The sequence below is a fragment of the Malus domestica genome, chromosome 12, assembly GCF_042453785.1.
Source record: "Malus domestica chromosome 12, GDT2T_hap1".
Lineage (NCBI taxonomy): Eukaryota > Viridiplantae > Streptophyta > Magnoliopsida > Rosales > Rosaceae > Malus > Malus domestica.
The window spans coordinates 26,770,763-26,787,872 of NC_091672.1; the positions used below are offsets into that span (position 1 = coordinate 26,770,763).

Sequence of the window (17,110 nt, forward strand, 5' to 3'; positions counted from 1 at the left end):
CCAATTGAAAATCGGTCGGCGAGATCAATAGAGAAGCAGAGAAGGTCGATCGTCCTCAATGTTGAAGATCAACAGTAGCAGCGGAAGCAATAGCGACTTAATGGGCTTTGATATTAGGCTGACGCAAGCCTGACATCAGATGGCCCGACTCTTGGGTCTGTCGATTCTAGGCCGGCCTGTGGCCTGGCTTGGGCTGGGGTGGAGCAAATTGAAGGAAAACTGGTCCATTTTTTGGCCTGGGTGCCGACCAAAGAGCAGTGGTGGAACTGCTCTTATAGGGTTGACCAAAGAGAAGAAACGTTTTACACGATCTGATTGTCGTGTCAACGTATATGGTTCGTTTGGGAAATGTTTTTGACTGATTAAAAATGATTTTAGAGAAAATATTTTGAAATCAATCCTTAGTTAAAATGCAAGTTAATTTTGGAAAAACATTTGAAGTGCATCTTGCAAGAAGCAACTATTGCTTTTGGAACCTAAAACTTTTTACCTAAAAGCGTTTTCCGTCATTTAAAAGCACTTTCCAAACGAGCCCAAAGTGTTAACAATTATTTTTTTGGTACTAGATGATGCCTACACACTATATGTGTGTAAATATAAAAATTAAAAATAAAAATAAAAATAAAAATATATGGAACAAAAAGAAGTTGCAGGAAAATGTGAAAGAGAGAGGGAATGTGGGAGTGGGATAATATTTATAAAAAAAAATAGACATGAGTTAATGACATGTGAGTGAGGGAAGAAGAAAAAATTTTGGACGAAATTACTTGTGATATTTTCTTCAAACATAGTATTTTTCTTGGTTTTTTGTTGACAAAAAATGTTCTATTAATAAGTAGTATAGATAACAAACAAATAATATTTATAATATACTTATTAATTTTCAAATATGTATTATATCAATTTATTTTATAATTATGCATGAATCAATAAAATCATTTGTTGACGTGAACGGTCACATTCAAAACTTTCTTTCATTCTAGAAATGGTAAGGATACTCTTTCAAAAATGGAACTCTTTATAGACTTTATGTCATCTTATATTTTTGGCACAATATTTTATAATATTGACACGAAAATTATGCCAAAAATATAAAATGACGAAGAAGAGAATCCCAACATTTCTCCTTTCATAATGAGGATGGGAAAAAGATGATGTAGACAATTTCAAATACCAGAAAAGGCAAATAATAATATAAGTTATAAAGTTTGATAAGGTGTTAGATCGAAAATATATTTTAATACAATGGTGCATGCACTGAGGCAGTGACAAATTCAATAACAATCAAATTGGCCAATTACCAATTATGATCATGCCAAACCACCACCAACGTATTATAATGAAATGTACTATGCAACTGCTTTATTAGGATTTTCTACGAGATATATTTTTTAAGTTCTCATTTGCTACTTAGGCATTTGCCTCAATAAGATCTGTATTTGGGTGAATCATTAAGACTCACATCGGATTCTTGACAAACAAAAATACAACTTCACACTTACTGTACATAATTTTTTTTCATTTACATAAAATTTGGTCATTGGTCTATATATCATAATAGTTTTACTTTTTAAACCCACACAAGACGGTCTGAAAAAGCATGACCCCAAAATTTAACCATCAACTACGCGCAGAGCGATTAGAAGATGTTTAAGTTCCTATGAACTTAGAGAGAGAGAGAGAGAGAGAGAGAGAAGGGGGGGGGGGGGGGAAACAAAGTTGACAACACTACGGCAATCAATCTGATACCTTAAAGGTTAAATTCTAGGCGGCAATCAATCTGATACCTTAAAGGTTAAATTCTAGGCATCTTTGCATGCTATATGCTCAAGGCCTCTTGTGCGAAAACAAATATTCTCAACTTAATTTATTCTCCATTTTCAAATATGGTAAGTAAAAAAGGAAACCTAAATCTTCTCTCTGTTTTTGTCTGTTGTTTTTGTGTTACTTTGGTTAATATGTTTCACAATGTTCTGCACACCAGGCAGAAGAGAATGCCGAGCCAACCTACAGCTCCCTCGAGCCGACGGACAAGAGAAAAGGAGGATTCACCGCCTCCAGCTTCATTTTCGGTAATTAGCCATTCCCAGTCTCAGAAAAGGAGTCTGCAGAAATCACTTCCTAGTACGCTACTTATATCCTTGCTTTCGTATATTATGGTTTACATTGAATTTTATCCATGTTTTTGTAGTGTTGCTGGCATTGGACACCATGGCATTCGTCGCAAACATGTGCAGCTTGGTGCTGTACTTTCTCTACATGATGCATTTGGATCTGGCGCACTCCGCCAACCTTCTCACAAACTTCATGGGATCAACTTACCTCCTCTCCCTTGTTGGAGGCTTCATTTCGGACACATACTTGAGCAGATTCACAACCTGCCTGATTTTCGGCGCGGTTGAAATACTGGTAACAAAAAAAAAAAGTTCACATATATTTTGTTATTCTTGTTCTAGTTCTACTTATGTCACAAGATTGAGTATACTTTTGTTACACACCTTTAGGCTTTGGCGATGACGACAGTTCAAGCTTACTCAAAGCATTTGCACCCAAAAGAAACTTGCCTGACAAAGTGTGTCGAAGGCCATATCGCTGCCATGCTCTATGCTTCTCTGTGCTTGTTAGCACTGGGAACAGGCGGTGTGAGGGGAGCGCTTCCCGCACTTGGTGCTGATCAGTTTAACAGGAAAGAGGAAGCAAAGTCACTCGCAACATATTTCAACTGGTTTATGCTTAGTACTATAGTTGGATCAACTATTGGTGTCACAGCCATTGTGACTGTGAGCACCGAAGTAGCTTGGTACTGGGGATTTTTAATATGCACGGTTGCACCCTTTATCGGGTTCGCTGTTCTTGCTATGGGCAAGCCTTTCTACCGCCTCCAAATTCCCGGCGACAGCCCCATCATTAGAGTCATTCAGGTCTGCCTTTCTCTCTAACCAAGCTCAATTAGCACACAAACTCGTTTAATTACTAGTTAACAAGTGGATAATGTATGTGTCGAAATTATGTGATAGGTTATCGTTGTAGCAATAAAAAACAGAAATTTACCGCAGCCTGGGAGCTCTCATCAGCTGTATGAGATCAGTGAAAAGGAATCAAATTATAATGAAGAAAAAATTGCACATACAGATCAATTCAGGTAACATTACATTACTGTTTTGCTTAAAAGTTCATTAATAATTTGCAATAGTTCAAACAAGGGTCACCAAATCGTATGTCCCCGGCTTGGCATGCCAAGATTCTTCAAAATTTACAAGAAAACATAAGAGAAACATATGATTAAGAAGGAAATTGATAATATAACGAATAGTTTACACCAAAGTTTCTGTGCACGTGCTAGTGGTTTGCTTTTTGTTGTGAACTTGTTGGACCATATGCTCTGTTTGGTAATTTGAGGGTGAATAGGATGTGAAGCTTTTGGAAGCTTTTAATCATTTTTTGTTGACTTCATTAGATAGCAATTTACAATTATGTAGATCAGTTTTTTTTTTTTTTTTTTTTTTTTTTTTTTTCTGGAAAAAGCTTGACTCTTTGGTTATGACACAGTAGTGTACTAATTACTGCTGATGATATTGAATCAGTTGTCTAGACAAAGCTGCCATACTTGGCAAAGACTCCAAGCCCCAACCATGGAAAGTTTGCACAGTAACACAAGTGGAAGAAGTGAAGGTCCTAACAAGAATGTTGCCAATTCTCTTCAGCACCATCATCATGAACACTTGTTTGGCTCAGCTCCAAACATTTTCAGTCCAACAAGGAAACACCATGGACCGCCACTTAGGCCGCATTGAGGTTCCGGCCCCATCAATCCCCATCATCCCTCTCCTGTTCATGTCCATCCTCATCCCGCTCTACGAGTTCTTCTTCGTCCCCTTCGCGCGAAAAATCACAAAGCACCCATCAGGTATCACGCAGCTTCAGCGCGTCGGCGTTGGACTAGTCCTCTGCGCAATCTCAATGACAATAGCCGGCATAGTAGAAGTGAAGAGAAAGAACCAAGCCAACAAGGACGTCACAAAGCCGATATCCCTCTTTTGGCTTTCTTTCCAATATGGTATTTTCGGCATTGCTGACATGTTTACCGTAGTAGGGTTACTTGAATTCTTCTACAGGGAAGCTCCGGCGGGCATGAAGTCGCTTTCCACTTCATTCACGTGGATTTCGTTTTCTTTCGGGTACTTTTTGAGCTCGATTTTCGTCGCAGTGATCAATAGCGTGACGCGAAGAATTGCACCGAGCAAACTAGGATGGCTGCATGGAAAAGACCTAAACAAAAACAATTTGCATCTTTTTTACTATTTTTTGGCAATCCTTAGCTGCTTCAACTTTGTGAACTATGTCTATTGGGCTTCATGGTACAAGTACAAAGCAGATGAGGCAGATTCTAAGCTGCAGCTTAGGGCTTTGAATCAAACCCCTCTCTGTCACAATGACTCAAGTGTTTTACAAGAAAGTAGAAGCAGGGCTAATGAAGCTGCTGCCTCGATCCACTGAGGAAAAAGAAAGAAGAAAAGCTGGCAACTTTGTGAAACACAAAGGAAAAGGAAAAAAGAGAAAGCATAACTAAACAAACCAAGGACCATAATTAATGGATTTTATTTTTCAGTCTCTATTTTTTGTCATGTTGTTGTGTGTTTGGAATTGTAAGATATAGTTTTTGGGTTTGGGACTGACAAAATGTAAAATTTACCCTCTTCATATGATAAAACAAATGTATTGATTTTCTCCATTTAATAAAATTTTCCTTGCAAAACAACATTGGCATTTTGCTTTCATTTTATGTTATTATGCTGGTCTAAACAATAAAAGCGGTTAAGACTTGTTCGAAAATGCTTTTAAGATAGGGTTTTTATCATAAATGGTCCTTGAGATTGACCAAACTCATCATTTTGGTCCCTCACTTTCAAAATCAATCAATGTCGTCCCTAACATTTACTACCACACATCAACTTGGTCCTTCCATTTAGATTCCATCAATTATTCTGTTAGTTTGTATGTGGGATCCACAAATCCAATAAAATGGTGACTCGTGGATTATACAAACGAAGGGGTTTTATCGCAATTGATCCCTGACATTGATCAAACTCATCATTATTGTCCTTAAGTTTCAAAAATCAATAAATTTGGTCCCTGATTTTCACTATCGCACATCAATAGAGTCCTTCCATTAAAACTTCGTCAATATTTTTTGTTAGAGTGCTGATGTGGTCTCACTAGTCCAATCATATGGCGCCATCAACTATAAGAAACTAATTTTTTTTAGAGTGAACCAACTGGTGAGTATTCCTCGCTGACATTTCTCTCGCATCCCACAATCCCGATTGGAAAATAAGATTCAATCTAAATTCAATAAAATTGAATCCAAATTCAATAAAATTGAATCCAAATTCAATAAAATTGAATCCAAATTCAATAAAATTGAATCCAAATTCAATTCAAATTTGATAGGATTATAACCAACTAGAAAGAATGAGAAGTGAGTTCACGGAGGACAAGAGCTTTAGTGATGTCATGGTGCCTTCCTTTTCTTTTTGAGCATACCTATATGAAGACAATGATTTTTTTTAATTTTAGTTTTAGTTTTTAATTTCTTATAGTACTTTTAGTTTTAAATCTTAAAAAAAAACATTTTTTTATGGTTAATCCATATGATTGGACCAGTAGGACTATATTATCACACTAAGAAAAAATATTGACAAAAATTTTAACGGAATGACTAAATTGATGTGCAGTAGTGAAAGTCAGGGACCAAATTTATTGATTTTTGAAACTCAGGGACCAAAATGAGGAGTTTGATCAATGTCAGGGACCATTTGTGATAAAAGCCTTTCTTTTGTGTAATCCATGTGTCACCATTTTATTGTATTTGTGGGTCCCACATGCAAACTAACAGAAATAGTTGATGGAATCTAAACGGAAGGACCAAATTGATGAGCGGTGGTGAATGTCAGGGACGACATTGATTGATTTTGAAAATAAGGGACCAAAATGATGAGTTTGGGCAATCTCAGGGACCATTGGTGATAAAAACCCTTTAAAATAAATTTTGTAACAAACGATATTGTCAGTTGTTAGGAGGGAGGAGAATCAGTGGAAATTGAACTCACACCAGAATGCAGAGGTATCATTGCTTTCTGTCACTACCGTAAAACGCTTGTAAAATAGTTAAAAACACTTTAAATGACAATGTTTAGGACTAGTTTAAGATTGTGGTGCTTTAAAAAAAACAACTTATTAAAAAATATGGAACAGTAGAAAAGCAAAATCATAGTCTACAGTGCTTAAAAAAAGTGTTTTTTTTAAGCATAATCAATTCTCATTTAATGAAATTTTTAAATAGCAAAGTATAACCTCACATATTTTATAAAAATACAATCATTGCCCCTACATTATTTTTTTTCTTTGACAATTATTATATCATATTAAGTATCATATCATTTATAGTCATTTAACACATTCACAACAATTTATATAAAAGTTTACCAAATACTCAAACACTGTCTTTTATTTTGTTAAAAGCACTTTTACAAAAAAAAAAAAAGTTTACCAAACACTCAATAATTTTATTTTACAGCTATTTATTCTCACAACACTGTAGAAGTAGTTCTATTAAAAAGTACAACAATATCAAACTAGCCTTTAATTGAAAAGGTTAAAAGTACTTTCACGTTAGAAAAAGCGCTTTGAAGAGATAATTTCTGAGTTTAGTACGAGTTGCATATTCGTATTTGCATTTGTTATAGGTTATGTTTAGAATTTAGGCTAAATCAATTAAAAATGTAGTACAAGGGAGATAAAGGGATTTGAAATTCTACAATGTATTGTATCTGATAATTTGAAATTCCTTCGTCTAATATTTTGTTGCTCATTCATTTCACTTCTAACTAAGTTTTCCTATGTCCATTCGTCTCATGCAAAATCTCTCATCCCTCATCCATGTCGTCTACGTGCCTTTGGTAAAATATTTTACCGGATTACTATGCCTCAACTTAGCTCAGCCCAACCTGTAAACTTGATAAGACCCAAATATGATGGCCTCACCTTCTAAATTTTTTATTTTTCATGTTTTATTTTTTTATATAACCATATATTTACTCTAAAGGGGTGAAGAGAATAAATTGTATTGAACTTGTCATTCGATCACGATATTTGAACCTTTCTCTTATTTAGAGCATCCTCAATGAGAGCTTTATTCTCCTTGAGGCTACTACATTTGTAGCTATAATGAAAAATTTCATCCTTAATGGGCTAAAAAATGGATTACATCCATCACATGGGCTAGCAACTTCAATTTTTAGGTAGCAAAAAGTTAGGCTACATCTATCTCCAAAAAGTAGGGGGACCCACACCAAATTGAGGGTCCAATCTTGGTTTTGTATTTTATATATTTATTTTTAGTTTAGAAATGGGTGAGCCCCATTTTAAGGGTTTATTTTTCAACCGTTATAGAATTATAAGGGTTTATTTTCAACCTTCTGTTTGGTTAAGAAAACATATACAAACAACTATGTTTTGTGTGAATGATTAAAAAAAAATGTAGTGCTTTGTGTTTAATTTTCTAGATTGAATTTTATAAACAAAATGATGATGAAATTTAACATTGGTTGTTTAGAGACCTAAACCAAAACTATAAACAAATAACATAGCTAAATTGGATAAGATAATTCCATCCAATGGTTGTTATGAAATGAAAATCTTGTTTGATTTCAAAGAATGTGTCAATCATAAAAATAAACCAACGGATGAGATTGAGATAAGATAAAAATCCAATGGTTGTTTTGAAATGAAATCTTATTTTTTCTGATTTCATAGAAACAAATCAATGAATGAGATTGAGATAAGAGAGTCTACAACAATACATAAGTGATAAAATCTAACTTTGTCAGAATTTGAATTTTTTAAGGGTTAAATTAAAATTTAGGATAACATGTCCAAAAATCAAGTTAAGAAAAGTTAAGACAAAAATAAAATTACGGCGTAATCAAATTGCTACATAAATAAAATATATAGCCCCATATAGAGCTCGAAATATATATATATATATATATATATATATATATATATATATATATATATATAGCCCCTTATTGGGATAGAATCTTTTTTAAAGCCCCAAATATTCCTCGGAGCTCTAAATTGGGCTATATCCACCACTTTTCTAGGTCACTATCTATTCTTCCACTAAAAGCGAGGATGTTTGAGATTGTTTAAGCAACTCACGTAATCGTTGACCTCTTGCCAATTGATTCTCAGTAGCTTTATCAATACTAGAAACAAATTGTGCAAAGGCATCTAATTCTACAAATTGTGCCAATTCCAATTTTGATTTGCTAGGTACCTGTTTCATGGCTTTAATTTGAGCTGCGGATCCTACCCTAGAAACTGAAATACCCACATTAATGGCCGGTCTGATTCCATAATTGAATAGGGCTAGAAAAGTGGTGGATATAGCCCAATTTAGAGCTTTGAGGAATCTTTAGGGCTTTAAAAAAAAATCTCTCCCAATAAGGGGCTGTATATCTTTCGGGCTCTATATGGGGCAATATATTTTATTTATGTAGTAATTTGACTACGCCGTAAATTTATTTTTGCCTAACTTTTCTTAACTTGATTTTTGGATGTGTTATCTTAAATTTTAATTTATGAACTTTTTAACCTAAAAAATTCAAATTCTAACAAAGTCAGATTTTATCACTTATGCACTGTTGTAGGCTCTCTTATTTCAATGTCATCCGTTGGTTTGTTTCTATGAAGTCAGACAAGATAAAATTTCACTTCATAACAACCATTGGATTTGATTATCTTATCTCAATCTCATCCCTTGGTTTATTTCTCTGATTGACACATTCTCCGAAATCAAACAAGATTTTTACTTCATAACAACCATTGGATATGATTATCTTATCACAATTTAGTTATGTTATTTGTTTATATTTTCGGTTTAGGCCTCTAAACTACCAATGTTAAATTTCATCACCTTTTTATGAATTTTTCAATCTAGAAAATTAAACACAAAGCACTACATTTTTTTTTCTAATCAATCACACAAAAAATAGTCGTTGTTTGTATATGTTTTCTTAATCAAAGAAACGGTTGAAAATAAACCCTTAAAATCATGTTTTGGAATTAAAAATGGGGCTCACCCATTTCTAAACTAAAAAACAAAACAAAAAATAAAAGATTGGGCACTCAATTTGGTGTGGATCTTCCACTTTTTGCAGCTAGATGTAGCCTAATTTCCAATGATTGAGGTTGCTAGCCCATGTGGTGGATATAATCCCATTTTCCGGCCTATTGGGGATGAAATTTTTCATTATAGCTACAAATGTGGTAGATTAAGGAGGATAAAGCCTCCAGTGGGAATGCACTAATAAAGCCTCTCATTGGGAATGCTCTTACAAGTGAAAAGAACTATCACTAGATTGTAGTATTAAGCAGTCTCACCTTCTAAGATTTGACCTAAATGAAACCAGTTAGTGATTATATTGACTCTTTCTCCAATTGTTGTTGTCCTGTTACGAAGTCGGAGCAGACTTGTCATAAGCTGGGTTCTCTTGTGGCACTGGTATTGCATGATGTAATTGCTCTGTATTCGTTTCATGGATCGGTTTCTAGTGAGCTGGTGATTATATCAACAATATAATTAGTATGGGCCGAACCCTCCTCTTTGAGGTGGTATTATTGTGCAAATAAATATATAAATAAAATTAGCTTATCAAGATGCCCAAACATGATGGCCTCAACCATGTTAACTACATTGCAAAGGTTGAGAATTGAAGAGAAAATCAAGAAGAAAGATGAAGAGAAGAAAGATGAACACACAGAGTTTTAGTGAGAGAGAGTTTAGAGAGAGAAATAGGATTTGTATTGACTAAACAAATGAAGATTACACATACTGTTTATATAGAAATACTAACTACTTTAACCAAATACTAACTACCTAACTATATTACTAGCTGTATTACATTTTTACCCTCAATACTCCCCCTCAATCTCAACTGGGATAACCCAGTTTGAGATTGGAAAACAGAACACAGAGGACATAAAGTTCAAAATACTTCCAATGAGTAGTAGCAACTTGTAGAAACAGAGGACAGTGCAATTTCATACTCATCAATCAACTTCCCAAAGAATTTCAGCCCTTCAAACTGATTTCTACACCGCTGTAGCTACTATTTTCTTTGCGATATGGTTTCCAATATTTCACAGTAAACAAGTTTTACAATCACATAAATCAAGAAACACAACCCCTTTTCGGCAATCGGCCTTCAATGAAGAAAGGGAACAAGAACTGCACTCCGGCAATCGGCCTTAATGGAGTTGCACACAATAACAACAAACAAAACTTTTCAAGATTGTTACTCCGGCTATCGGCCTTTAAGGAGTAACACACAATACTTGAAACATAACGTTTCACTCCGGCTATTGGCCTTGTGGATGAAACACAAAAGGGAAATGGCTATTGGCCTCTCTATCCCAACAAACAATTAAAGAATACCCAACAATCAATCAAAAAAAAAAAAAACCAATCTTTCAGCAATGGCAATTGGCCTTCATTTGCTGATCGATCAGGTAATGATAGTACACTCTTGGCAATCGGCCTTCTTGAGTGTAAAATACCCAACAATCATAGACTTCCAAGAAACTGAATCCCTCCCTGTCATCTCTCAGAATACCATTTCCGCAGCCTCAATGTTGCTCAACCTAACATGCCTTGCCAACAAAGTATTCCACGAAACCACATTCTTCTCAGGCATCAATCTAAACAAAGAATCCGCGGTTTCGAAATCGTTAATCCGGTCATAAGCCGATATCATAATATTCCAAGAAGCAACACTTCTCTCAGTCATTTCGTCGAACACGCACCAGGCAAGTCTCACAAATCCACAATGACAGTACACAAAAAGCAACGAATTCTGCACATACAAATCACGATCGAACCCCAACTTCAAAACCTGGCAATGAATTTCCCAGAACTTCAACTCTCCCGAGCGCCAATCGACATATTCCTTCGGAACCATTCTTTAACTTTCCACCAGTCTCCATATCTCAAATCCTAACCGCACTGAAATGCACTGAGAACCTGAGACACCTTTTGGCTCAAAAACCCAAATCAGAAAATCAAACCCAAAATTCCAAGACTCACAGAAAATCAAACCCAGAAACAAATCAACCCAGAAGATGGACGGGAGCAGAGAGCTTCAGTTCTTGGAGGCGGCGGAGGCGTCGGTGGAGAATATCACAAATAACCAGCGTGAATGGCCTCTCTGTCTAAAAATCCCTATCGTCTGTAATCTTCGACGGCGATCGGTGGAAATAGAGGTGGGAGAGAGCGGAGACGGGAAGAGATCAAAACCCAGACGAACATTTGGTGTCGGAACGAGAGAAAAGTCATCAAGATCCCAACAATCGTAGAAAAATCAACACAAAAACAATCACAGAAGCACCGAACATCTAATGAAAATTTGGAAAGAAACTAAGCTAGAAACAGATGAAAAATAATGAGAAATAGAACCACCAGAATCAAAGGCGTAAGCCTGGTGGCTCTGATACCATGTTAACTACATTGCAATGGTTGAGAATTGAAGAGAAAATCAAGAAGAAAGATGAACACACAGAGTTTTAGTGAGAGAGTTTAGAGAGAGAAATAGGATTTGTATTGACTAAACAATTGAAGATTACACATACTGTTTATATAGAAATACTAACTACTTTAACCAAATACTAACTACCTAACTATATTACTAGCTGTATTACATTTTTACCCTCAATAAACCAGACATTTTGTTTTTCGCTTTTCCATATGACGAATTCTCTAGTCTAACCTATAAGGAGAGAGATTAGAACTCCTATGAAACCGACATGCAAATTGTCTTAACTAAATTCACCATTCCATCTCTTTGCGTTATTAAGTTATTAGGTCAAACCAAAGTTAGCATGAAAAGGCAAATGAAGTAATTAAGCAATAACATATCAGGTCCCAAATTGAAGAGAAAGTGAAGCAAAAAATATAGTGAATAAGACTTCCAACATATTTGGGCCTTAAATTAGGTTTACCTAGCCCTAGATTGAAATTAGGCTTATGTTGAAATTAGGCGAACGATGGACTTGGAATTAAACTTGTAAAATAAATACTCAACATAAATAAATAAATAAAATATTAATTTATATTTTCTTTGGTTCAGTTTGGTTTGGTTTCCAAACCACCAAAACCAAGACTGAACCAATAAGTTTTGGTTCGGTTCAATTTTCTTAGTTTTTGTTCGCTTATATATATATATATATATATATATATATATATATATATATATATATTGATAGGTGCATTATTTATCATATTTTCATATTAATTATCCCTAAGTTTTGTTAAAGAATTGATTATAAATGAGCCTTATTATTTTCCTTTCCTTAATTTCAGCCATTATGCGCACTTAGAATGTTTTCGACTTTCCGGAGGAGTTTTGATGCAAGGCCAATTGGAGAAGGAAGCTAAGAGGCTGAAGATTGTTATGTTCAAATTTCATAATTTTCCATGGAGCCATTCATTCCAGTTTTACAAATCAATCCCGCAGAAGTTGTTTTCCCGTCAGAACTGCACAGTTGTAGGAGAATGAAGATTTGAAGGCTTTCCTGATTTTTCCTAGTGGTGTTATGCTTGGAAAGATAAGAGATAAAGCTACGTTTCCTATATTTTTACAGAATTTTCCAGAAGACAAATCGACCCCAGCGTGCAAGATAGATGACATGTTTCCCAAGCCAACAAGGATTCTTTCCTAGTTTGTGTCATTAATTGTTTAAGAGTTTGTTTTATTTAGGAGAGTTTCTCCCATACCTTTTAGGGTTTTTCTAGTATAAATAAGGTGCCCTAAGATCTCTTTGAAAAGACCCCTGCATAACCCATATCACCTACACCACTACACCATTTACCATCTCCGCAATTTGTGAAGAAGAGCTTAGGGACGTGCTTTGCCATGGATTCCGGGTTCTATCTTTCTTTTATTTTTATTTCTATGTGTAACTAAGTTATTTTCTAAGGTTTATGATGAAGCCATGACATGAATATTTGCAAAGTACTTTGTTCATTATTATCTGATTATATGCCATGTTATATTCTTAATCTTTGTGGGTATTTTATTCTGGATTCGGATTTCTAATCACTGATTACCTTTAGGAATTTTGCATCTAGATATTTAGATTGGTTGACGTGATTCTTCTACACTTAATGGGTGTTTATGTGTTTAATTGTATGCCTAACCAATAAGATATAGTTATAATGTAGAGATACAAGAGTTGATACCTGACCATAGATTAAGGGCTGGTTTGGTATTGTTGTACTTTGAAAAAAAGTTACTTCTGTTGTGCTGTGAGAATAAGCAGCTGTGAAATAAAGCAGCAGAATGTTTGGTAAACGTTTTTGTAAAAGTGCTTTTGAAAAAAAAAAGCAGTATTATAGTGTTTGGTAAACTTTTATGTAAAACAGATGTGAAAAAAGCCGGTTTTTCAAAGCTGGGTTTTGCAGCTTTGTGTTTTTGGCTTTTTTCACCCAAAACTGTGAAAAAAAAGCTGAAGCCGAATGTTTACCAAACACAAAAAAGCTCCCAGCTTTTTTTGATACCCACTTTTTTCAGAATTACCTCAGTACCAAACCAGGCTTAATTCATACCTTAGAAAGAACAACCTTTAACATTGACATGGTAATTGGATAGTAGTTGGCTCTAGGAAAAGTAAACAAGATTGTTATTGGTGAATTGATAACCTTAGGTTTTCTTGTGTCATGTGTTTATTTTAATTAATTGTCTTTTCTTTTTTTTGTTAATTATAGTCTTAATCAATTATTCGATTCAATCTAACCTTTATTTGTTTAATTAAGTCTAGCGTGATTAATCGGTTAAATTGGTGTTAAAGCAATCCCTATGGGATCGACCTCGTATTTGCATATATATATATATATATATATATATATATATTACTACAATTGATTCGTGCGCTTGCAAGTTTAATTTGGCTAAAATCAATCTATCATTTAGGTTAGTTTAAGTACACATCATATATATATTTCGGTTCAAGTCCTTAGTTGTTGAATGTTTAATCAATTTTAAATGATAGTTGATAATATAGGTAATGAATAAAAAGAATTACATCCAAGTGGGAGAAAGCTAGTCAATGTATAGAAGATTAGGCAAGTAAGACTACACATCAAGATCTAGACTGCGGCTACCAAATCAACCTACCCCCTTCTCCCGCTCAGGATGCCAAAGAGTCCTTAATCAATGACAAAATAACTTAAGATCCAACGACTAAGAATTCTGAACTATGCAATAAATGAATCAGTCCCTTCAAACATTTTTTTTTTGTTCTTGTTTGTTTAGGACTTGGCTGATGACTTCTTTTTTCGATTACAAAAAGTTTAGGAGAGGGGAGACTACCCCATTTCAAGGGCAGGGTACACCACAAATCTCTTTAAAGACTTACAGAGGGGTCTTAGCCCATGTTTTGGTGTTTAAAAATCTCCCACCAAGAGGGATTGCCGATAGCAGAACTCGAACCTAAGATTTGATTTAGCGAAGGGAACGATCCTTACCAACTCAAACAACCCTCGTTGACAACTTGAGTAGTGACCTCCACAATGATATTATCATGCTAATTCTGTGGTTAATTAGCAAAAGTAGGCGAATTAATGAGGGATTTGGAGTTGTAAAACCAAGTGTGCAGACCAAACCCAGATTTGTTGGTGGAATACAATATGCGGATAGGAATAGTGCGTGACAGAACTTGGTGGGTTTGTGCCTTTCAAGCTTCAAAAGATGCATGTGATTATGGGACCGAGACAAAGAGCTCAGCTAGCTCACAGGCCACCACCTCTTTTCATTAATATGATGGTTTTCCAAATAAACCGAATTCTTCGTTTAATTACTGTGTCTCTTACACGTGACTGCAACACACTTATACCGTTTTTTTTTTTTAATAATCAGTGGGTAGTTTTGTTACGAAAGTTCACTCTTTTGGGACTGAAAATACATGCGGAGACATTTTAGACATTCTCTGACTACCACCGTGTCATACACCAGCACTAGAAATTGAACATAAGACTTGCCATATAAAAGACAAGCCTAGAATTCGTCCCCAACTACTAAACCACTACGTAATGGTTGCACTTATATGGTTTAAATTTTGCCCAAAAAATACCTCCTTTAGATCCTTTCTAATTTTTATGTATATAGATACATACAAACGGTATTAGAGGTGGGAAATTCATATAAATACACCTGATTAACAAAAAAAGAAAAGAAAGAAAGAAGGACTTGGCTTTGATTCACAGAACTACGTGTTTATAATCGGAATCGTTCATATCATAAATTGTTCTATAAATATCACATGTACAAAAAATTATTTAAAGCTAAGGTTGTTTGGTCAGTCAATTGTAGCAAATAAATCGATGGTTAGTAATTTTTTTAGCGAATCTGTCCATTTATTATTATACAGTTTGATGACTAAATGATCTCATATTTAATTCTTTTACAAATTATTTTACAGAGTAATTTAAAATATGAACAATTCTGATCAAAAATATAAATTTCTGTAGATTCACACATAATGAATTGAGGAGAAACTCCTCCTTAATCATTGAGGAGCCAAGTTAAATCCTTAAGAAACCTCTTGCACTAAGAAAATTTGCTAAAGGAATAAAGGATCATGGGTGTGTCGGTCATAAAATGGGTTTATAGAAAAGTTCCACTATATTAGTGCATATCATTATTTCTAGAGCCCAACACAATGCATTGAGGTCCAACAATTCTTTTGATTACAATCTTGAATTCATTGACTATATCAAGACATGTAACATCCAAAATTTAAGGTATATCTGGGGTTGTTTTCTGCTAGAAAACATATAAGTGTTTGACTCATGGACGGGAGACTTTTTTAGAGAAGTAAGTTGCTTTTTTTAAGAGGAAGTATTTTTCCAAGGAGTATTTTAAGAGCAAGTATTCGAAGAGGTTATATCTTCACGTACTTGTTAAAATAACAAATACAAACACTTTTATAAATAGAGAAAACGAAAGCAAATCCTAAACTTAGCAAGCAAAACATCTTAAATTTAACGGGCAATGAATCATAACCTTGGGAAAAAAAAACCAATAAAAATGAAGAAACTAATTTTCTAATTGTATATATGTAATATACACGACGATATGACAATCAGACTAAAAAAATCTCACCTTTATGAAGAGCTCATACCACATAAAGACGATGTCCTCCCGCCCATGAAAATTCATCCTAATTAAGCAAAGGAACTAAAACATCCTTAGAAGAAAACACTAGTCCACACAACCTAGTTTACGCAATGTGTAGATGTATGTAGTTGTACGCGGTGTACATTAATGGCCAAGTAGTTGCGTGAACGCCAAGGAATAATATGGTACTTTGTTGACCTAATCTTATTAGATAGGGAATTACGTACAAGAAAACGCCAATTTCTTTTCACCCACTATGCACTAATTAAATTGGGCTTTTTAATCAAAATGATTCTTAAGATTGGCATAACTTCTCATTTTGGTCATTCCGTGAAAAATGTTATTTAAATAAGGACTAAATAACAAAAATACTCTCAATCTAATAAACAATGAATCAAAATGATTTGACAAAAAAATGAGTGTGTTTGTCATTTTCCCCCCTTATTTAACGGAGATTTTTGAAATGACCAAAGTGATTGATGGTAGACAAATTCAATGATCAGTTCAAACGATTTTAAATCTCAAGACAAAAGTGACGAATTATATCAATCTTAAAACCCATTTTAACTAAAAAGTCATTGAATTGTGCATTATTTATTTCTTTTCTTCGCTTGGAAACATTGAGAAGAATGTTGACGTCCCGTCCACCTAATAATTGAGCAGTCTCTATACAAAATAATAGTATATTAATGGATGGGAATAAGGCTTAAGCTCAAATGGCTTTAATCAACTTGTTCATTTCGAACATTCCAAGCTTTCTGTTAGATTAGATTTAGATTGGAGTTAGCTGGCCTCATATTGCAATCCCCATTCACACTACATCAATCTTTCCCTCCTATTTTTCCCATAGTTGTCGGCAGCCTTACTTTGAGTTA

At 34.6% G+C, this 17,110-nt stretch overlaps 2 protein-coding genes across 2 annotated transcripts; one reads left to right on the plus strand and one right to left on the minus strand.

Moving 5' to 3' along the window:
• Positions 1 to 1,600: 1,600 nt before the first annotated feature.
• LOC139190245 (protein NRT1/ PTR FAMILY 4.5-like) lies at positions 1,601 to 4,759 on the plus strand. Its single transcript, XM_070810204.1, has 7 exons — positions 1,601 to 1,768; positions 1,807 to 1,889; positions 1,985 to 2,072; positions 2,192 to 2,409; positions 2,505 to 2,921; positions 3,018 to 3,142; positions 3,585 to 4,759. Exons 2-7 carry the CDS (start codon positions 1,824 to 1,826, stop codon positions 4,495 to 4,497), a joined length of 1,827 nt encoding a protein of 608 aa, XP_070666305.1. The 5' UTR covers positions 1,601 to 1,768; positions 1,807 to 1,823; the 3' UTR covers positions 4,498 to 4,759.
• Positions 4,760 to 10,670: 5,911 nt separating this feature from the next.
• LOC139189913 (pentatricopeptide repeat-containing protein At1g74630-like) lies at positions 10,671 to 11,024 on the minus strand. Its single transcript, XM_070809180.1, has one exon. The coding sequence runs from the start codon at positions 11,022 to 11,024 to the stop codon at positions 10,671 to 10,673; it is 354 nt and encodes a 117-aa protein (XP_070665281.1).
• Between the last annotated feature and the right edge of the window lie 6,086 nt (positions 11,025 to 17,110).